Source organism: Lolium rigidum, chromosome 5 (assembly GCF_022539505.1).
Source record: "Lolium rigidum isolate FL_2022 chromosome 5, APGP_CSIRO_Lrig_0.1, whole genome shotgun sequence".
Classification (NCBI taxonomy): domain Eukaryota; kingdom Viridiplantae; phylum Streptophyta; class Magnoliopsida; order Poales; family Poaceae; genus Lolium; species Lolium rigidum.
The window spans coordinates 245,195,992-245,218,552 of NC_061512.1; the positions used below are offsets into that span (position 1 = coordinate 245,195,992).

Below are 22,561 nucleotides of genomic sequence, written 5' to 3' on the forward strand. Positions count from 1 at the left end.
TCCCCCTATATATAGTAGACAGGTGGAGGGAGGAAAATACACAATTAATTAGAAAATTATATCTCTTTAGTTTTTTCTCCATGCGGTTCTCCGAAAAATTACGCGGGGAGGGAGACAACCCCACCCAGTATGCGGGAGTGCTCAGCTACCGCCAGCTCATCCCTAGCATCCACCTACTTTAATTTGACACGTTTAGAAACACACATTTTTTCTGACCAGATAAAAATAGTAATGCTGATGGATCACCAAGAAGATATCCCCTAACTGCAGCGCATAGCTTGTTCAATACAACCTTGGATCAAAACTAAGGATCTAAAAAAGTACATGACAGATCGTACAAAATGCTACAAGTCCCTCATTGATCGGATCGTTTTGAGGTGGAAAGAAGAGGCGCAGTGTTGTCCATCGGCGTCCGAGCTCCGGGGGGGGGGGGGGGGGCAGGCCGGCCGCACCACCACTTCAACCCCTCCTTTTGTCCTGCATTGCCAAGCTAAGGGCCCTTATCACCGCAATTCCCCTATATATAGTAGACAGGTGGAGGGAGGAAAATATACAATTAATTAGAAAATTATATCTCTTTAGTTTTTTCTCCATGCGGTTCTCCGAAAAATTACGCGGGGAGGGAGACAACCCCACCCAGTATGCGGGAGTGCTCAGCTACCGCCAGCTCATCCCTAGCGTCCACCTACTTTAATTTGACACGTTTAGAAACACACATTTTTTCTGACAAGATAAAAATGGTAATGCTGATGGATCACCAAGAAGATATCGCCTGACTGCAGCGCATAGCATGTTCAATACAACCTTGGATCAAAACTAAGGATCTAAAAAAGTACATGACAGATCGTACAAAATGCTACAAGTCCCTCATTGATCGGATCTTTTTGAGGTGGAAAGAAGAGGCACGTAGTTTTTTTTTTTTTTTGACCTGAAACTTAATTTGACAGGTTCACAAACATGCGCGGGGCACGTTCACTTATCGCCTGCTGACTGCAGCTCATAGCATGTTTAATACAACCTTGGATCAAAACTAAGGTTCTGAAAAAAAAAACATGACATATCATACAAAATGTCCAATGCTACTACAACTCTCTCGTTGATCGGATCTTTGAGGTGGAAAGAAGAGGCGCCGTGTTGTCCATCGGCGTCCGAGCTCCGGCCGGAGTACAACCTTGTGATTAAAACTAAGGATCTAAAAAAGAACGTGACAGATTATACGTAATGTTCTGGTTGATGGGATCTTTCTGAGGTGGAAAGAAGAGGCGTTGTGTCATCCATCGGCGTCGTCTCCAACGGCGTCGTGTCCATCGGCGTCTGGGCTCCGGTAGCTACTTCCTGGTGGATGAGAAGCCTACACATCTCCAAATAAGGTGAAGACATGATCTTCTGCAGGAACGTCTCGGTGTCGGCGCACAGCGCCTCTACCGTAGCCGCGTGCTCCCTTAACTTCACGGCGTCCCTGTCCTCGCCACCGAACTCCGCCGCACCTCGCCTGAGCTTCCCGGCCCTCATAGCGAACCCCTCCATGAACAGCATGACGTCGGGATCCCTGCTACCCGCCGCCACGGTTGCGTCCAACTGGCCGACAACAGCCTCATACGGGAACACTGGGATCGAGTCCCCGTCGTGGGACTGGGGCGTGTCCAACTCCTCGGCCACGTGCGCCAGGTACTCCGCCGCGGCCATGCAGACGATGTTGTCCTCCTCCGCCGCCGCCAGAATCTTCAGGCACATGCCCCGCAGGCGGTGCGCGCCGGTGGCGATCTCCATGACCTCCGCGCGCGTGGCGTCCGACCACGCCGCCTTGCCGCGCAGGGTGTGCGCGAGCGCCGGCTCCTTTGCGGCGAAGTGAGCAGCTCCGCGGTGGCAGCAGTCCCTGTCCGCGGCCAGGTACTTGATGACGTTGACGGTTTTGTCCTCGAGGCCTTGTGCCCATTCAAGCCGGGAGAAGACGTAATGAAGCTCCTGATCAACGGAGGGAGATTCCATCTCGCCTAGCAACCGTGTCGTCTCTGAACGGAAGTTAGGTAGGTTCTCGTCGAACGATCGATCCACGCCTTCCTCCGCCATGGCCCTGAAGTCATCCTCCTCGCTCATCATCATCGCTGCCTCCTCCACCATGATTCTATCGAAAAGCCTTGATGATCAATAGCTGCGTGCGTGTTCTCTTCTGCCGTAGAGTAGCGCCACGGACTACCTATATACTCCGCTCTTTACTTTCCCTATTCCAGTCGGAACTCGGAACCGGAAATCAGGCCGGATATAGGCCCACTAAGGCCGCAGGCAAAACACAGAGGTAGCTCAAGATTGAAAATGCAGAGGTCTGAGACGGCAGCAGGCGCCACGGGTAGTTGTCGATGGAGGTGACCATGGCTGCAGTGATGAACCTGCTGTGCTCGTCCACCGCTGAAGACCTCACTCCTGGAATATCTCAACTGTGTTAACTGCTAACATCACTTACAGTCTAAACAGCAAAGAAATGTGTAAAGAGTAAGCCCTCAAAAATAATGTGTAAAGAGTAACTCGAGAGTAAGCCCTCACTTACAGTCCAAGCATATAACAAGCATGAACACAAGCATCCAGCTCAAGAAAAAGAAAAATGTATCGAGAGGACATGTGAACACACCAGAAAACTGTGACGGTATTGGCGAGGACCGTTTTACACCTATTGTACTCGGCGATCCTTGAGATAGAATCAGATTAACCCCCGGAGATCTCACTACAGGCAGTATAGGCGGTGTCTTCACCCTCTTCTTTGACAGTGTTTTTGCAGGTATTTTTTGTTGATCTGTGAGCAGAAATAAAACAAGAAGTCAAGAATCACCTATTGCAAATTATTGCTATCAACTAGACTGCAAGTAAAACAATGGCTTTTATTAACAGTATCTGAACAAGCAATTGTAACTCCCTATATGATACATAGAAACAGTATCTGAACATACTATTTTTGTCTACATCTGAGATCTGGATAACTCCCTATAGGTCAACTGAATTCCATCCAACTACTCCCATGTGTGCTAGAAAATAAAGAACCAAGCATGTACCTTGGCTTGGATCTTGGGATTTTCCATTTGTAGGTGCAGCTACAACTTTCTTTGGCAGGGATTTTGCAGGTCTTTCATGTTGATCTGTGAGCAGAAGTAAAACAAGAATTACCTAAGATTACAAATTATTGCTATCAACTAGACTGCAAGTGAAACAATGGCTGCATGTGAAGGGTACTAGACGTGAGATGTGTATGTGTAGTACAATCGACAAGAAATATTGTAAGGCGTAGATGAATAAAAGGCATCACAGGCAGACTGTATGCAAGCATGTATAAAACTAGGCGATATTGTCTACAGAGGAAGCAACATGAAACTAGGCGATGTTGTTTGCTACATAGAAAGCTAGTTGGTTGATAGATCTAGCCTCCCTGCAGTAGCAATTGACTAGATCGATTAGTACCTTTCTCTAATACGCCAACGAAAATCCACACACAAAATAAGCCGGCGACGGATCAAGCATGCGAGCAGATTGGGCGGATCGACAAGAGACATACCAAAGGAGAGGATTTTGGGTCACATACCTTGGGTTGGATCATTTGCAGCTGCAGCGACGGATCTTGCGGAAGTTGCCGGCGACGAAACGCCGGCTGCACTTGGCGACGGAGGAAATCAAGAGGTGGAGGAAGATCTTCTCCATGTGGAGATGGCAGCGCCGCCGCTGTCGACCCCAACATCAACAACTGTGAGCAGGTTCTCCGATACCAATAAGGATGGGAGAGGGAGGGGTCCGGGGCATCAGGTGTGGCGGCGGCGGCGCCGTCGCCCGTCGGCGACAGAGGGGTTGCTGGTTAGGGTCTCCGGGAGTCGGGGCCGAATGAGTTTCACTAGGGTGGAATCACTTCGCGGGCCATGCGGACTCTGCGGGCTCTTAGCGGGCCACGCGGTGTGCTCGCTTCATCCCGCTACGCACGACGCGGTCGGCCAAGCGGCACCGCACGAGCGCGTTTTGCGGGGCGGCCCAGCGGCGTGGCGGGACAACCCGCCCCAATTGCAACCTGACGCAGGAGTGTTTATTTTGAGAGGCCCGCAGGAGTATTTTGACTGGCCGCCTTGGATTTCCGACTCGAGTCTGAACTCTGAACACCTGAAACGGACCCGAGGAGAGCAGGAGTATTTTGATCCCGAGGTGCCCGTCGAACAAACGAATCACGATTGGAAAATGCTAGTACTCGCTCCCTCACGTGAAGATTATTTAAGATTCGTCAAAAATTAAATGAATCTTAATTATGCAGTATATAACTGATATTATTACAATTGTATTTGATAACTACTTGTTAATTTTATATTAAATATTTTTCATATACATAGATTAACTTTGGTCAAAGATAAAAAATAAAAAATGAGGGCGCCTTATTTATTAAAATAGGCGGAGTATTGTACATGTGGGGGATTTCTCATGGTCCTAGGTGCGACACGCCGTCCAGTTCGTGAGAAACGAACCGACTTCTCTCCTCCTCTAGTTTTCTTTTCTTCTTCTCGGCCCTCTCTCACCTAAGCGGCAATGGCTTCGACCACTGCACCATTCCAGCACCGGCATGCCTCGCTAGTCTGCCACCCACGCACTTCCAATTCCTCTCTCTCCCGGACGGCGCCCTCCTCATCTCCAATCTTGCTACCCTGAACTGCTTAGATGTGGGACTCCATGACGGTGACGATGTTGCAAGGACAATGGTGCTGCTTTTCGAGGGGGCGACCACTGCAGATATGAGATCGGGCTCCGGCATGAGGACGTTGTGTCGGTGCTGCGAGGAGAGGCGCTACCGCTATCCGGAGTCAAATGCTCCGAGTGTGCGAGGCGGTGGTGTTGACAAACGTGTCGACCATGTTGAGGACGTCACTGGATGGTGTTGCCAGGGGCAGGCGGTGGTGCTGCCAGCGAGAGACGGCGATGCTGCCAACATTAGGTGACACTGCTACGACCCATGGCCGGATGCGCTTCCAACAGCCGCCGATGTTACTACTAACCGTATCGAGCAATTTTGAAAGCGATAGATGAAGGTACTGCTAGCGGCTTGGCAGAGATGCTACGGTCATAGGTGCTATGAGCAACCACTGGTGGTGTTGCGAGCCATGGCCATAGGTGCTACGAGCAGCCGGTGATGGTGTTGTGAGCCGTAGTGGGAGGTGCTACAAGCCACCAGTGGCAATGCTTCCAACATGGCCAGTGGTAGGGGGAGGGGATGGAGCTGCCATCCATGGTAGTCAATGCTGCGAGCTGGCTATGTCTCTCAGCGAAGCTCTGACTGACAGGGCGGTTCGTGAACCATGTCACAAGCACATTCATCGGTCGGGGTCGATGAGTGGGTTTTCTCTGCGTGTTTTTTCCTATGGACGTGGGGAGTTGCACGTGGGTGTAGAGAAAGAACTGCTTTCAAGCGGTGCAAAGCAGGAGAATATTTTATTTCTAGCCCCCGAAATACGCTTAGCATCATCCATCAGGATTACTTCAGCTCATGCCACGCTGCTTGTTCCTGGGCAGGAACCAACGACCTAGATCTGTAGGAGGGTCGTCATGGACTGTAGCTTCCCATGAGACCGCCGAGTCCACTTCTGCCACGCGCTCATGAGTTACCCACTCTAGACCGACCCAATGGAGTAGTAGCCAAAAGGTGTGGCGCGGGCCCCATTTGATGAACTATTTATATTGCAATGTTATAATCTAGATCTATTTGTTTTGATTTATTTTAGATGATGTTGAGTAGTACTTATTTGTTTTATATGTGTATGCAATTGTTCATGTATTTTTTGAGAAGTTTGGAATTGTTCATGTATGGCATTGGCATGACCGGTGGCCACTTATTTTACATCACCTATTGAGCCACGAAGGCAGCAGCAGCCCATCAGCGCAGGCAGGCAGTATATCCGTCGATCAAACCGAAGCTATTTTCTCAAAAAAAAAAAAAAAAACGAAGCAAACTGAGAGACCATCGCCGTCGTGAGGTTCGTCGCCGTCGCGACTCCCCTCCCTCTCTCGACGACCTCTCCCGCTCGCCTCCGCCTCCACCTCGTCCCCTCCCGCTCTCCCTCGTACCACTCGCCCCGACGACGCGCGGTTCCGGCGAATCGCCGCCATCTTCCCCGTCACCGGCCCACGCACGCCGCCGCCGATACCACTCGTCCATAAAGGATACATTTTTCTGGTGACACCATTCTTGGTTGTGAGCGGTTGGCCGAAGCAGCTCTCACGCCGCCCCGCTGAATTTCCCCGTCTCGCACGGCCAACAAGCAGGAGCCCCATGTCTCGCCTCTACTCGACCGCTCCGACGTCCCTCCTCCGCCGCCGCTTCTCCTCCACCTCCACCTCCACCTCGCGGCCCTCACGCCAAGCTTCTCACGTCGCCCTTTCCGCCGCCACGGAGCGCGCCCGCTCCGGGACGCTCAGCCCTGAGGACGCACACGACATGTTCGACGAATTGCTGCTGCAGGCCACTCCAGTCCCGGAGCGCGCCCTGACTGCCTTCCTCGCCGCCGTCACCCGCGCGCAAACTTGCAGGGACGGTCTCTCCCTCCTCGTCGCCCTATTCAACCGCATGCCCCGATGCGATGGCACGCCGGTGGCGCCGCCCACAATCTACACGTACGGCATCCTGCTCGACTCTTGCTGCCGCGCGCGGCAGCCAGACCTAGCGCTCGCATTCTTCGGCCGCTTCCTCAGAGCGGGCCTCAAGGCAAATAACGTTATCGTCAACACCCTCCTCAAGGTCCTCTGCCACGCAAAGCGGACAGACGAGGCTGTGGACGTGCTGCTTCACAGGATGCCGCATCTGGGCTGCGTGCCTGATGCCATCTCATACACCACAGTTATCAAAGGCTTATGTGATGATAGTAGGAGCCAGCATGCACTCGACCTGCTCAGGATGATGGCAAAACAAGAAGCTGCCTGCTCCCCTGACGTGGTGTCATATAACACGGTCATCCATGGATTCTTAAAGGAGGGCAAATTCAGCACAACAAGCAACCTATTCAATGAAATGGTACAGCAGGGCGTTGTTCCTGATGCCGTGACATATAGCTCGATTATTGGTGCGTTATGCAAGCGTGGAAGGAGCAAAGAAGCAAGACAAATTCTCGATTGTGGGATTCTCAAGGGCCTCAAACCTGATATCGTTGCATACACTACTATGCTTCATGGGTACGCTACAGAAGGACGCCTTGTTGATATGAATAATCTCTACAACTTGATGATAGGACAAGGTATTGTACCTAACCAATATGTGTTCAGCATATTGATTTATGCACATGCTAAGTGTGGATCGGTGGATGAGGCCCTTCTTATCTTTGAAAACATGCACAAGCAGGGAGTGCAGCCGGATGTTGTAACCTATTCAACCATGATAGATGCGTTTTGCAGAAATGGTAGGATGAATGATGCTATGGAACAATTCAACCGGATGATTAACATGGGGGTACCCCCGAATATAAGGACTTATAGCTACCTGTTTCGGGGTTATTGTACACATGGTGATTTAGTGAGAGCTAAAGAATTGGTTCATGAAATGAAGGAAAAAGGCATCCTTTATCCTAGCATTATGTTCTTCCACTCAATAATAAACAGCCTATGCAATGAAGGAAGGGTGACAGATGCACAAGATATCTTTGACTTTATGATACATATAGGTGAGAAGCCCGATGTTATCATGTTCACTTCACTGATTGGTGGATACTGCTTAGTTGGCAAGATGCAGAAAGCATGCAGGGTACATGATGATATGGTATCGGTTGGCATTCAGCCTAATGCCATTACGTACAATACACTTATTGATGGATACTTTAAAGCAGGAATGGTGGATGCTGCATTGACTCTATTCAGAGAAATGTTAGGTATGGCAGCTAAACCGGATACTCTTACTTATAACATCATAATGGATGGATTATTTAAGGCTGGTAAAATTGTTGCTGCGAAGGAAAAGTACCATGAGATGGTCAAAAGTGGATTGAGATTGTCCATTGATACATACAATGTAATTCTCAGTGGGCTTTGCAAAAATGGTTGTGCAGATGAAGCAGTCATGCTGTTCGACAAGTTGCAAGCAATGAACCTTAAGTTTGATATTATAACTCTCACTACTATAATTGATGCAATGTTTAATGTTGGGAGAATAGAGCAAGCTAAGAATTTGTTTGTTGCAATACCAGCCAAGGGATTGGTACCTAATGTTATAACCTACGCTACGATGATGTCAAACCTTATAGAAAAAGGATTGGTAGAAGAAGCTGACAATATATTTTCATCAATGGAGACGAGTGGTTGTCCTCCTGACTCTCGTCTGTTAAATGTTATTATCAGAAAGTTACTGAAAAAGGGTGAAATAGTCAGGGCCATCAGTTATATGTCCATACTTGATGGGAAGAGCATGTTGCTTGAAGCTTCAACTACTTCCCAATTGATATCTCTCTTTTCAAGGCAAGGGATATACCATAAGCACAAATATTTGCTCCCAGCAAGGTATCAGTTTTTTGAAGGAGACATCCACAGTTGACATGAACTTAAACCCTTGAAAGGCATGCTTAAGATTTTCATTGCAATGAGTCATTTCTGCTGGTACAAGAAATGCAGGCTGCTGCGGGTACAAAGTTAGTACCTGATTCTTTATTCTCATATTCCAATGTGTTGAAATTATGGAATGTGAATTATTGATGAATTAGTAAGAACATCATTTTCTTGTATATTGTTTTTTGTTTTTGTAGGATGATCAGAGGTACAACTGATTGCATTTGTTAGGTGATTGTTGAAGGTATTGAAATGTGTTGTTCCACAAGATGTTTATTTTTTTTGGTTGTATGTTAGTGATTTGACAGTTGTACATGAGCTGAATAGTTGCACCCTGCTCTGCCATCATCACATTGCTCACAGAGCTGGAGAATGACATCGTGACCATTGGGTTCCAGAAAAGCTGTAGTGCGATTCTTTGACACCATGGGGCGCTCTTTTCCTGTGTTCTTCGTCAAGAGGGAGGCTAAGAGAAAGCTATTTAATCTCGTGTACACGAATCATGCGTTAGCTGTTTGTTTGGTTCTGATGAACTGGGACTGGGCAATGATTCTTAGAGTTAGAAGTAGACATGATTGGAAGACAACCTTAAGTTATATTCTGCATGGCTGCTCTGGATTCGGATTAGTGACATATTACTGGCGTTTTAACAATATTAACTGCTCCGAACAACAACGTAGGACTGTAAATAGGTGATATTCATGCATCATTACTCGGTACAATTTTTTAAATCAATTCCTTGCGCTTGATGATGTTCTAAAGAAATATTGGAACCATGACTTGTATTTCTGTATACTGAGTAAAGCTTTCTGGATACATTATCTTATATGAGATAATTGCCCAGTTGTTTATCTGGGGCTGCATTTGGCCATACAAGCTAGAACTTGACCTGTTTTTTTTTTGGACAACTTATGCTTCTGGTGTGGCAACTTCCAAACTATGACTGCATACCGGTTTATTAGTATGTATCTTGCCCTGTTGTTTCCTTCAAACTTCACTGGCTTGGGAGAAACCTCCTTACTTTTACATCTGGATCATCATTAGGTTGTATAGCATGTTCAGTTTGATTATTTCTGATGATCAACCTTTTCGGATTGTGATTTGTCCGTTTATATACGTGTCATTTCTCATCTCTTGATGTTACACTATTAGGTGCTGTTACTTTTGTAAGGCAGAACTCCCCTCAACTTATGCTGACAGCTGTTAAAGTATAAATTCCCCACTGCTCCTGAACTGTTGTTGGCATTCACATGGCACTGTCCAAGGTTTCCCGATCTTTGTATACCATGACATATTCCACCATGCCTTCTTTTTGTTTTCCACATCTTTTTTTTTTAAAGTAGCACGAATCAACACTGGAGTATTTCTTGAGCAGCGAAATAAGGATGTCGTTGGAATAAGTGTGATATAAATGTTTTATTGAGCCTGCCAAGGTTTTTGTTTGTTTGTGTATTTCTGCAAACCAAGTAATGCTTGGCCAACATATTTTCCTACGAGATAATTGCCCAGTTGTATATCTGTGGCTGCATTTTGCCATACGCTTGGCCTGTTACCTTGGGCAACGCGCGTGGTGTTGGCCACAACTGCTTGGTTCAAACTTTGCTACTTTCGAGCTAGAGCTACATACTTTCAGGTTGTGCCATCTCACTGGTGCTATTCGAAGGCGTGCGTAACTGCTGTTGGCTGTGAAAGTATTGTTACTCACTGCTAGAGATTTTGTAAAAACATGGTACCTATTCTAGAGATTTTCTCAAACTTGGTCTGAATTTATGGTTGTCATAGTGTTAGCGTCCGCTGTCACTTCCTTTGCCGAGATGGTAATTATATGAATTCTGAATCCCTTCTGATGATATTGCAGCGCCCGGACTTCGTATAGAATGGATCCACCTTCTAGACGCATCGTATGGCCTGCAGATGCATTGGAACTTCAGATTTTGTCAGAGAGAAGTGTCGGTATGATTGGCAGTGTCTATGAACGCTGAGAGTACTTGTGTGGTCTAGTTTACTACTGTAAGTTGGTTTCATTGTCCTGGAAGTAGCATTTGTATGTGTTGATTCCTTCTTCTTTTTTTCTAGAATGCATCAGTAGTCCTAAAACATGCGTGTCTTGAAGAGGATAATACTTGCTTGTTCATTAGTGTTAGCATTTTGCGCTTTAGAAGCCAAGGTATTCAGATTCGCTATTTGTATTCGACGAAAATCTGTGAATTTTGGGAGACATAGTATTTTGGTTATGTCTGAGTGTGCGATTCGTGTATTCACTTCGCCGCCGATCGTGGCTACAAAGATTCAGAGGCAGAGGAAGCACTAATGAACTGCACACCAAATGCTCGCAGATTGTTTCTTATAGAAAGTATCAGAGCCATCTGAATGCAAGCACTGAGACAATGGGATGAATCTAGAAAGCTTCCACTGTCTGTTGTCAACTCTGAACCTCAAGTCTGTTCTTGGAAGAAAGAAAAAAACAAGGTTCAATAGTCGATCAGTCGTAGCCGTCCCTTAACTGAAGAGGCACCCGTCGGAATAGACAGCAGTAGCAGCATCTGAATCCGCAGTGTAACCCTCGACCACCACCAGCCTCCCTGCTCTCCGTCTCCGGCCATGTGGCGGCGGCTACCCCTGCGGCTCCTGCGCTCCGCGGCCGCCGGACCACTCCGGATCCCCGCACCCTCCCGTGGCGGCTGGTCCGTCCCTACCGCGCCGCGGCTGCCGGCGGAGGCGGGCGCCGCGCCGGCCGACCTTGCCCGTAGAGGGTACTCCCAGTTCGCCAGCGGCTTCACCCCCTTAGAACCTAAGACTCTGGGATCCATCCTCGACGTCGAGCGCGCCAAGGGCCTCTCCCCTGAACACCTCGTCGCCGCCTGGGATGACGTCAGTGCCCTCTCCCCCTCTCAATTTCCTCTTTAGACGCACATTTTTTTCCCCTTTACTACCATTGAGGAAATCCGGTCTGATTGCTGTCGTCGATAAGCATGCAAATTTGTTGTTTTGTCTTGGGGTAATATTTCTCTTAAACCAAATCTATTCTAATGTGTTAGCTCTCTAGGATATTTGCTACTCCTAGATCATTTGGCAATGATCTACGGAGCAGCAGTGAGCTGGCCAAGACTGCTAGCCATATAGTCACTGTGATGTCATAGCATACTCAATAAAAAAACTGCCGAATTAAAGAACTAAAGTTTCAGTAGATAAATAATTGTTGCACTTTTCTACATCTTTCCTAGGAACCAATGATCAACCTGAAGAGAGATATCATGCATAAAGCAGGATGTTTTATGAAAGAACCTACAAAAAGCTTTTGCACATGTTTTTATCCAGAGGAGAAGCAGACTTTAGTTATAAGATATTAGCAGTATGGCAAACTTGTCCCACTGGCATCATAATCGCGGCAGACACCAAATATGGGCTCCTAAATGCCATCAATGCAAGGAACTAATTAAAAAAACTATTTGTAAATCTCGGGCCATGGGAGATACTCTCAGTGCCTTGCACCCTCAAAGTGCCCGGACCACAATTACAGCTCAATGCTTCACATATTGCCGCATTGGGTGTACACTTGTATCTCAATTGAGGTTTTCAAGGTGAAAATAGATTAGCCATAGATGTTAAGGGTTTTGATGAATAAGATGTGTTATGTGTGCAGATAGGTCTAGAAGGTAGTAAAAGGGGAAGGGGGATGGATATTTATGGGTTGTAGGTGTGTACTTTGCTAGCTGGTATATAGAATGGTATATATCTCATACGACCCTAAATTTAGCTTTAAGATTGTTTTTGGGCAAATAATTGGTTAGAAAATAGCAGAATAAGTAGGATATTCTTTGACCTTCCTGTCTGATATCATATGAAACGCCATATATGATTTGCATTAGGGATGGGGAGGTAGTTATGTCTTCTTTAGGAACTTGTGTGTTTAAGCTAACATGATTACCACTGTCTCTCACATATTGTCCTGTTAAAGTGTTAATCCAGAAAAGCAGCAAAAACAAGTTTTGATTTCGCCTGATTGCTATCCATTCACTAAAAGTCTTTTGTCGCATATTGTTGACATTAAATCATTCTTTTTATATGTACATGCTGATAACTGGACGTTTATTGTTAACTTGTATCCTCCCTGACATAACGTTTATGTCATTGTTCTTTTCCTGGAACATTAGTACCACCTGGGAAGAGGTCATATAGGTGCATCTATGAAATCAAAGCTTTACCATCTCTTGGAACAAAGATCGGCGACATGGTATTTTTTATTAGAGCTTTTCTTGTATCATCATGGTTATTTATTTGTTAACTAATTTCATTTTGTTTGTAGCCGATATTTTGTTATTCCTTTGTGGAGAGGAAGTGGATATACCACCATGTTTATGCAAGGTTATTACTCAACTCTTTTGCAATACTGGATTGTCATAAGCCTTAGTGGCTGTTTTTCCTTTCCATAGCTAAGCAACCTCTAAATACATGTATTTACTTGCGTCAGTTTGCCATAACACACTGCACATAGTATAATAGCATTATATGGCTCGGGAGGGGAGATTGAATGTGTGAAAATTCAGTCTTACCCTTATGTGTACAATTTTTGACAAATTAATAGATGGACACAGTACACAGGCAACATTATATGCAAGTATGACAACACACATTTTGCACATAGACTAAATGATGCGTATTTGATTGAATGGATGGCATAACGTTTCACAAACAATTAAGTCTCTAGACTAATGAACATTCATGAGCGTGTTCACAAGGTCAAACACAACGGATACAACAGACTTTTCTCACAGCCTCTCTTATCCTGAGCCAGATAGTGCTATTATAATGTCATGGTCTATTCGGACAAAAGCCACCATTTTAGATTGCTTTAGCAAAGTTAGAATTCCGAGTCTGTGTCACGTAGTTGGATATTACACTGAAGACTGAACCCCTGGTACTCTACTGCGCAACTCCAGCCATGGAGGTGTTGTTGCACAAAGAGGCAGGGGAGAATTAACATGGGAAGGATGATAATATATCTGATCCTTTATTGATTGCCCTTAAGGGTCTAGAGGCAGGCATTATATAGCCCACGTACATTACTTGGGGCCTATCGCCAGAATCCTAACAAACTTGGAAAGGACTAAACAATTTTGAAACTAACTCTAGAGATAAGATCCCATTAAATTAAAATGATGCAGATTGATTCCCTAATATTTGCTGCTGGCTGCACCAGCTAAAGCCTTCACGTGACAGCCTGACAGAGGACATGGCATGAATTTGTAGTGTCATGAAGCCGATTTTCCCTATCAAGTATGGTAAATTTATGCCCTCACGCCAAATGAAACTTGATAAACATGAAGTGTATTTGAACATGAAAATTCAACTTAGTATTCATGTTGTATCATGGTGCCAACCTTGGGGCTTATCACCAATGGATACTCGTTTATGCTGAGCTGCAGTAAATACTAAATATATCACAACTAAACACCCATCCAAATGTATAGGTCTGCTAGGTTACAGTTAGTCTCTATGTCTGATGCTGTTCATATTTGTATTTAGTTTAGTCTCTACAAATGCAAGACAGCAAGGCAGCGGCAACTAAAATTTCGTTAGCATTATTGCTGAATTTCATTTTGAAAGTTATGGAGTTATAGATCTGAAAAAAAAACATGTCATTGTCAGCGTGGCCATTTGTTTGTTCAAATCCATCTGTAGGCGTTCTCTGCGTTTTGTTTTATTTTAAGCTGATTTTGTTATGCTTTGTCGTTCAACATCGCAGTCCAGCTGCCACACATGATCTTCACAGGACTTGAAGACTACAAAGCTAGAGGAACTCAAGCAAGTCCATACTACACAGTCACTCATTACACAGAGTTTGCAGAAACCAAGGATACAGTTCTTGTCCGAGGAGATGTTGTCTTCACCAGTAAGCTAACTGATTTAGAGGCGAAGTGTCTTTTAGAGACTGCTCACTCGTTTTACTTGAATGATGTGCGGTACAAGCTTGTTGAGCGATTCAACAAAGAAACACAGGATTTTGAGTTCAAAGATGTACTTCAAGCGCTTGACATGCCGACTATGTGAGAAGATGCTAAGTCCTGATGCAACAACAAAGCTTCCCCATCCACCTGTCAGCCTGAAATTAGCACCAAGATGGAAACTGCCATTGCTTCTCCCCATTTTGTCACAGTCGTAGTATCATGAAAATAACCCCTGAAACGTTGACATTGGGTAGCAATCTGGCTTTGCTGACTGAGCATGTATCCTGTTGGTTTTTTGTTGTAGCCACGACTTGATCCAATAATTGTGAGGGCTGCTCTAAACGGATTTAGGCTAATCTCTGGCAGGCCTTCCTGCTATTTAACCTTTTGTATGGATATTTACATTTCATTGTGTTAGCTTCTTCCGTTTAGTTTTTTTCCCGCTGAAAGTGTTTCCTTCTTTCTTAATGTCATCATAATATTGTGCAAAAAGAAACAATCTCCATTTGTTGGAAGCCTGATGAGAAAATACAAATTTTGGCTGAAAGTAGATTTTGGGTGTTTTCCAGATGTACCTGGTGTTATAGCTGAATTTGCCTTCCCTGATTAGTTGGATTCTGGACTAGTTTTATCAGCACCAAATTCTGTGAGGAATTATGTAACCAAACTTTTGCTCTAGATTTATATACTATTTTATTTGTAAATTTAAAGAAAAAATACGCAATGGGAAACCTAGTGTAGAGCTTAAAAAAAAACTTTCAAAGTCGACTGCTTTTTAGTTTATTTCCTCTTCAGATGATGCTTAACTTTTCTGTCAACGGGAATTGTATTGAACTGCTGTCCTGTCCTTGTTTAGATCCTTAGTGTTGATCAAAGGGGGTATTGAACATGCTAGGAGCAATTAATTGCTGTCACGTTTTTGGTTCATCCATGCGCAGGAGACGGTCAGGTGATAACAATTGAACAATTTACCACTACTACTTAAGATCCCAAAGATTGATAGAAGTGGAAAGTGAGTTTTCTGATTCGCCAAGATCCTAATCAATGTAAATCGCCTGCCTGGCCTCGGCCTGATGTTGCCGCCTGTAGCTGCGAGGTGACACGACCGATAATCTCGACGAGCCACCTCTGCCCGACGGCGGCAGCCGCCTTTAGCTGCGACGCCGTCAGGTCCCTTGCTCTGGCCCGCATCTCCAGCAGGCCACGGTCGATGTCCGCCTCATGCCTCGCCAGCAGCGGCCGGAGGTAGCCTTCGTAGACATGCCCCGCGCCCTGGAACACCATCCAATTCCACAATTCAGAGTTAGTCACATACTGAACTGAACCGGTGGTTTCAGAACGTTGATCTTCTTGTGGGGTGGCCGATCGGCTGCAATGCTTACTCGCGTGCTGGGGTGCCAGAGGTAGACGACGAGCACCAGCTTCGCCTCACCGTACATGGGAAGCCACGACACCGCGCCGTCTGCGAATCTCTCGACGACCGTCAGCGAGGCGACCAGAATCCTGCATCACCAACAGAGGTTCAGAAGCATGACATTTTGCAGAGGAACGATGAGAAGAAAACGCCAATGTGATTTACCAGTACTGGCACCAGAAAAGCAGCTGCTCTATCTCACGCGGGTGCCGTTCCAGCTGTTAATATGCTTGTTGTATTACCAGGGGGCCAAAGGCCACAATATATAGTACATGTACAGGTGCACATATGCAGAAAGCCCCCTAACATATGGGGAAACTACAATATACAGGTATATACATCTAACACCCCCCCTCAAACTCATGGTGGATCCACAACACCGAGTTTGGAGAGTAAGAAATCATGCTGCGCTCGAGTCCGTGCCTTCGTAAAGAAATCCGCCAACCGCAAATCTGAAGGCACATAATGAACCGCAACAACATCATCCCGTACCTCGAGCACGTGTGTAAAAAGCATCAACACCAATATGCTTGGTCAGCTCATGCTTGACCGGATCACGTGCAATACCGATGGCACCTGTATCGTCGGACAAAAGTGGAGTGGGTGTCGTAACAGAGACCCCAAAATCCGCAAGCAACCACCGTAACCAAGTCACCTCAGCAATCAACAAAGCCATAGCCCGCAACTCAGCCTCAACACTCGAACGGGAAACTGCGACCTGTTTCTTCGTCTTCCAAGCAACAAGCGAACCACCAAGAAACACACAGTAAGCAGAAAGTGAACGACGATCCGTAGGATCACTTGCCCACGTAGCATCCGAATAACACTGGAGCTCGGAGAGAGCCGGAACGGGGAAAGAAGAGGCGACGAGTGATCGTGCCACGAAGGTAACGAAGAACACGGAGGAGATGACTATAGTGAACAAGTGGTAGGAGCTGAGACAAACCGACTCGGAATATGAACAGGATAAGAAATATCGGGACGAGTGACAAGCAAGATAAACAAGACTCCCAACAAGATGGCGATAACGGGTGGGATCGGGAAGAGGATCACCATCGGTAGGACGAAGTTTAACATTAAGCTCCATAGGAGTATCAACCGTGCGCTCATCCCCAAGAGCAAGCACGAGCAAGAAGATCCTGAATGTACTTTTCCCGAGAGATAGAAAAGCCATCGAAGTGGATGAAACCTCAATGCCAAGAAAATAGCGAAGAGGACCAAGATCAGTCATAAGAAACTGATCCCGAAGACGAGCCTTGACGAAGGCAATATACTCAGGATCATCACCAGTAATGATCATATCATCAACATAGAGAAGAAGAAGGGTACGTCCACGAGGAGAAGTATGAACGAAAAGTGCTGGATCATGAAGACTAGGAGAGAAACCAGCAGCAGTCACCACAGAGGCGAAGCGCTCAAACCGAGCACGAGGGGCCCGTTTGAGACCATAGAGAGAACGTCGAAGACGACAAACCATCCCATCGGGAACAGAATACCCGTGAGGAGGCTGCATGTAAACCTCCTCACTCAACTCGCCATTAAGAAAAGCATTCCGAACATCAAGCCGAGAGACGGACCAGCGGCGAACGTAAGCAACAGCAAGAAGGGTACGCACAAGTAGTCATATGAGCCACGAGGGCAAAAGTCTCATCATAGTCACGGCCGTGCTCCCGCTGAAAACCACGAGCCACTAGACGCGCTTTATAGCGCTCAAGAGATCCATCGAGCGAGTCTTAATTTTATAGACCCACTTACACGTGATGGGACGAACACCGAAGGGGGAGAAACAAGATCCCAAGTGCCGGTGCGCTCAAGCGCAGCGATCTCCTCAGCCATGGCAAGCTGCCATTCGGGATGACGCTCGGCATCCCGATAAGAAGTCGGCTCGGAAACGACAGAGAGACCATACCGACTAGGAGAGTAACGAGCCGGAGCACGACGCCGACGAACAGGCCGTGAAGGGGAAGCTCATCTCGCGAAGACAAGTCATCAGAAGAAGAGGAAGAAGGGACATCATCGGAAGGAGCCGAAGCCGGAGAACAAGGAGTACTAGGTGGACTAGACGAACGAGAAGATGGCGCCGAAGGGGGCACATCAGAAGTAGGAGGGAGGGGAGGAGGGACAGCAGGGGGTGCATCCGGAAAAAGAAGAAAAGAGATATCATCCACCGGGTAAGTACCCGAGGTGGGGCGAGGATAGAAGGGACGCGTCTCATCAAACGTGACGTCACGAGAGATGCGCATCCGACGACCAACGGGGTCCCAACAGCGATAGCCCTTATGCTCATCACTGTATCCGAGAAAAACACACTCAACAGACTGAGCGGTCAGTTTGGTGCGTTCGCGAGGAGGCAGAAGGACATAGCAGACGCAACCAAAAGAGCGGAGAGGCGAGTAGTCTGGAGAAACACCAGAGAGACGCTCGAGAGGAATGCCACCCTGTAGAGCAGCGGAAGGCTGAATGTTAATGAGGTGGGCCGACGTAGCAACAGCCTCAGCCCAGAAATGTGGCGGAAGAGAAGAAGCAATCATCATAGCACGGGTGGTCTCAAGAAGATGACGATGCTTACGCTCGGCGACGCCATTTTGAGCATGCGCGCCGGACAAGAAAATCGAGCGAGGGTGCCCTCCTCGCCAAGGACACCACGAAGGTGCCGGGAGATATACTCACCAGCGAGAACCAGCACGGAACACGCGAATGGGGGAGGAATACCGAGTGCGGACCATGGCCGCAAAACGCCGATAAATAGAGAGCACCTCACCGCGAGAGTGCATGAAAAACACCCGTGTGTACCGGGAAAAATCATCAATGAATAAGATATAGTATCGATGACCCCCTTTCGAAGCAAAGGGAGCCGGACCCCAAACATCTGAATGGACTAAATCGAACGGTCGCTGAGAGACAGACACACTAGTAGGATAAGGAAGCTGAATCTGTTTGCCTAACCTACAGCCTCGACAAGTGTAACGACCCATCTCCAGCAGACGGACCCCGAAGGCCACGATGAACCAAAGACGACAGGCGAGAGTCACAAAGGTGACCAAGACGATGATGCCACCGCTGAAAAGAGCCGGTGACAGAGGCAACAACCGGAGGAGAACTAGCGGATGGAGTGGCAGCGGAAGGAACACGAAGCCGCCTAACTCCCAAAGCCCCGGAGACCGACGGCTACGAGGGCCAGCTCCAACCAGGGCTCGTGTGCGACGATCCCGAACCGCACAAGACTCGGCCGTCAAGAATGACGCGACAACCAGAATCGGTGAGCTGGCTAGCAGAGAAAAGGTTCATCTGAAGGCGGGGAACATGAGAAACATCAGGGACAGAGAAAGAGGGAGTAGAAAGGGCGCCTCTACTAGAAACAGGAATAGAGGTACCATCAGCCGTGACAACACGGACAGGAGAAATAAGAGACCGAAGAGCAGATAGAATAGAAGACTCAGAGGTCATATGAAAGGAAGCTCCAGAATCCAGATACCATGGGGACGTACTCGACCGTGTAGAAACCGATGGTCGCGCAGTGCCGAAGAGCCGACCACAGTAACCAGCAGCGCCCGGCGAGGAAGAGTCTGTAGTAGCGAGCAGACCACGAAGACGGCTGAGAATGTCCTGATCAGAGAGTGCAACTGCAGAAGATCCTGAAGAGCCAGCGTGCTGACGATCCCGGAACTGCTGACGTAAACAGGGATCCCGCGTCCAACAGGTGGAGGAAGTGTGGCCAACCTTGCCACAGTAGGTGCAATAAGGACGAGGGCGGAGACTCGGACCGCGAGGCTGCTGACGTAAAGTGGAATCACAAGCATCAAGCAAGCGGTGAAGCCGCGCTATCTCATGCGCAGAGAGGCGCGACCGGAGAGGTCGACGTATAATCGAGTGCCGACGAGGAGCTATCAGCCACACGCACAGAGGCCACCAAAGGGGGCGGCGGAGAGCAACATGCCGATGAAGACAGATTCGGCAAAGCGCGGTCATAACCACGTGAAGAGGCCGCGAAAGTCGGTGTAGAGCGGCAGGCCGACGCAGACGGAGTCGACGAAGCGCGGCCATAACCGCAGGAAGAGGCCGCAAAAGTCGATGTAGAGCGGCGGGCCGACGTAGACGAAGTCGGCGAAGCGCGGGCAGAGCCGCGGGAAGAGGCCGCAAAAGTCGATGTAGAACGGCAGGTCGAGGGAGACAAAGTCGGCGAAGCGCGGGCAGAGCCGCATGAAGAGACCGCAAAAGTCGGTATAGAGCAGTGAGCCGACGTAGACGGAGTCGGTGAAGCGCGGCGAGCCGCGGGAAGAGGGCCGCAAACGGCGACGAAGAATGACTAGCCGTCATACACGAAGACAGCGGACAAATACCAAGTACCGAAGGTGGGCCCAAAGAAAGGGCGGGATCAGCGGAAGACATAGCTCTTTTTTTTTTGCTCTTTTTTTTCTTTTTTTTTTCTTTTTTTTTCTCTTTTTTTTTGCTCTTTTTTTTTTTTTTTTTTTTTACTCAGCTGAAAGGCAACTGCACGGCCACGCGGAGATCGATTCTCGCGTCAACAGGATCCAGCAGCCTTGTCTAGCATGGAGGAGCAGGAGAGATTAGCAGGGATCGAGCTCGCGTCAACAGGGAGCAGCTCGCGGCAACAGCTTGCGCGGGGATCGGACCGGGAGCAGCTTGCGCGGGATCGGATCGGATCGGGGGCAGACGGAGGTCGTCAGGGAGAAGACCCCGGGCGGGGAAGAGCAGCCCAGTCGAGGCGGGGCGGGCGGGGCGGACGTATCAAGCGCGGAGGAGATCGAGCCGCGCGGAGAAGAATCGAGCCAGATCGAGGATGGGGACGGACGGGCGACGGATGGAGAGGAACAAGCAACGTCGTCCCGGGAACTAGAGGATCAATTTTGCTCTGATACCATGTTAATATGCTTGTCAGTATACTGCGACTGAAGCGCACAATATATAATGCATACGCATGCGCGCACATATGCAGAAAGCCCCCTAACATATGGGGAAACTACAATATACAGGTATATACATCTAACACCAGCGTCTTGTAGCAGCCGTACGCCGGGTACGCGTACCCGAGGGCCAGGCTGCGTGCAGGAGTAAAAAGAATTAGACAGAATTCATGCTGAATCGAAAGACTTGGTTTGGACAGAATTGTGCACAGCTTCTCACGTCAGTAGCCTAGTGATGAACGACACCGCCATCTTCTATAACCGGGAATCCCAAAACTCTGTAATGCAAGATAATAATGTTTAGAAGTTCACGGTTGTTAGAGAAAAAGAGGCCAATGTGCAGGCCCAGAGAATGGTCATCTATCCATGGCACTGAACCGAGCCGGATCATACGGAATAATCAAGAGCAATATGTCTCAATCGTGAACGAAGGAAGAAGGCGGTGAAATCTGAAACCCTGAATGTGCTTCGCCGGAGCTCGATTGTATCGACGAATAGGCAGCAAACATATGTGGGTTGCCTGTGAGTATGTGACGATCATTACCTTATGGATCTATCTCCTTCCGGATGGAATGGATTGGATTCGTCGTGGGTTGGAGAGGATGAAATGGAACGGGGAAGAGCAATGGCGCGTGGTTTGAAATGTGCAGGGGAAGCGGTTATGCTGGAGATTGGGGATGCGTCCAACCGCCGTGCCGTTTCGCGCCATTGGGCTCCGGAGAAACGCCCGTTCATAACTGAAGAACAGATCGGCCGTGGATGGGCTACAATGAGCACCGCCAATCCACCAATGGTGCGTAACTTCTACCTTTTTGGACTGTGACCGGTGCCAGGGGTAGAATGGCAGGCCACAACAAAATTCAGAACTCTGGAACCGCTTAGCTCGTCTCTCGTCTGGCGATAGGCGGCGACGATCCAGATCCCAAATCACGACCGGCGTGGGCGTTGGCCCTCTCTCCATCCGCTTGCCGCTCTGCGGCAGGAGGGGAAGGTGGCCCGTTCTTTCGGTTTGTAGTTAAGACTTGTGTGATGTGGCACGTCGTTGGATGGTGGGAGCGGCGTTCGAGTAAATAAATCTACCTCAACTTCACTCCCATACCGATGGTGATCTTTACAGTGGTGTCTTGAATTTGATGACATCGTGTGCTTGTGGATCATTCAAATCGGTGTCTTGGTCTTCTCGTCTTTCTTTGGATCTGGCGAGATCTGTTTCTCGGTGCGTCACCATCGTTCGTCATTATCCACGACGCGTTAGGGACCAAGATGAGGTTGATGCTCTGGAGCGAGGATGTCGGTCGAAAGGTGGTGGATTTGTTCTTATTCATTGTTGACGTCAGAAACCCACCGGCGGGCAGCGACTGGTCAACACCGTAGAGCCGGGAACAACTAGGGCTGCGGCTGGCCCCAGTCCCTCAGAGCGACGGCCCGCAAAGCCTCCTGGTCGCGCGCCGATGCAAATTGCAAGGGCGTGCCACCCGACCTATACCCGGTCGGGAAGGTGTGGATGATGCCTCGCTTAGTTTCCTGCAGGCACACACGTACACGTTAAATACGAGCCTCGATCGGCTCTCGGGTTATCCCGTGAATCGGCTCGAGGAGCCGATCCACCCATGATTCGTCCAAGGTGGCCGAATATATGGTGGTCCCGCTTGATCAAGATAAAGCATATGAGATCTACGACGATTTAGGGTTTTCACCGCATAATCGGATCATCCTACTCACGATTGGGCCTCGCG

At 48.1% G+C, this 22,561-nt stretch overlaps 2 protein-coding genes across 2 annotated transcripts; one reads left to right on the top strand and one right to left on the bottom strand.

Annotated features, from left to right (window-relative positions):
• The first annotated feature begins 11,089 nt into the window (after positions 1-11,089).
• Positions 11,090-14,746, top strand: LOC124654085. Its single transcript, XM_047193117.1, has 4 exons — positions 11,090-11,409; positions 12,693-12,772; positions 12,845-12,903; positions 14,285-14,746. The coding sequence occupies exons 1-4, from the start codon at positions 11,140-11,142 to the stop codon at positions 14,587-14,589; spliced, it is 714 nt and encodes a 237-aa protein (XP_047049073.1). The 5' UTR covers positions 11,090-11,139; the 3' UTR covers positions 14,590-14,746.
• Positions 14,747-15,527: 781 nt separating this feature from the next.
• Positions 15,528-21,077, bottom strand: LOC124657383 (HVA22-like protein i). Its single transcript, XM_047195943.1, has 5 exons — positions 21,046-21,077; positions 20,912-20,960; positions 16,066-16,118; positions 15,869-15,989; positions 15,528-15,758 (listed from the first exon to the last, which is right to left on the bottom strand). The coding sequence occupies exons 1-5, from the start codon at positions 21,075-21,077 to the stop codon at positions 15,528-15,530; spliced, it is 486 nt and encodes a 161-aa protein (XP_047051899.1).
• Between the last annotated feature and the right edge of the window lie 1,484 nt (positions 21,078-22,561).

Bases quoted from the DNA above. Each gene is read 5' to 3' on its own strand.
- LOC124654085 (XM_047193117.1), top strand. From the start codon at position 11,140: ATGTGGCGGCGGCTACCCCTGCGGCTCCTGCGCTCCGCGGCCGCCGGA. The intron at 12,773-12,844 runs GTATTTTTTATT...TTTTGTTTGTAG, and splicing joins GAACAAAGATCGGCGACATG to CCGATATTTTGTTATTCCTT. The intron at 12,904-14,284 runs GTTATTACTCAA...TCAACATCGCAG, and splicing joins TACCACCATGTTTATGCAAG to TCCAGCTGCCACACATGATC.
- LOC124657383 (XM_047195943.1), bottom strand. From the start codon at position 21,077: ATGGCGGTGTCGTTCATCACTAGGCTACTGAC. The intron at 20,961-21,045 runs GTGAGAAGCTGT...TCCTGCACGCAG, and splicing joins TTCATCACTAGGCTACTGAC to CCTGGCCCTCGGGTACGCGT. The intron at 15,759-15,868 runs GTAAGCATTGCA...ATGGTGTTCCAG, and splicing joins TCTGGCACCCCAGCACGCGA to GGCGCGGGGCATGTCTACGA.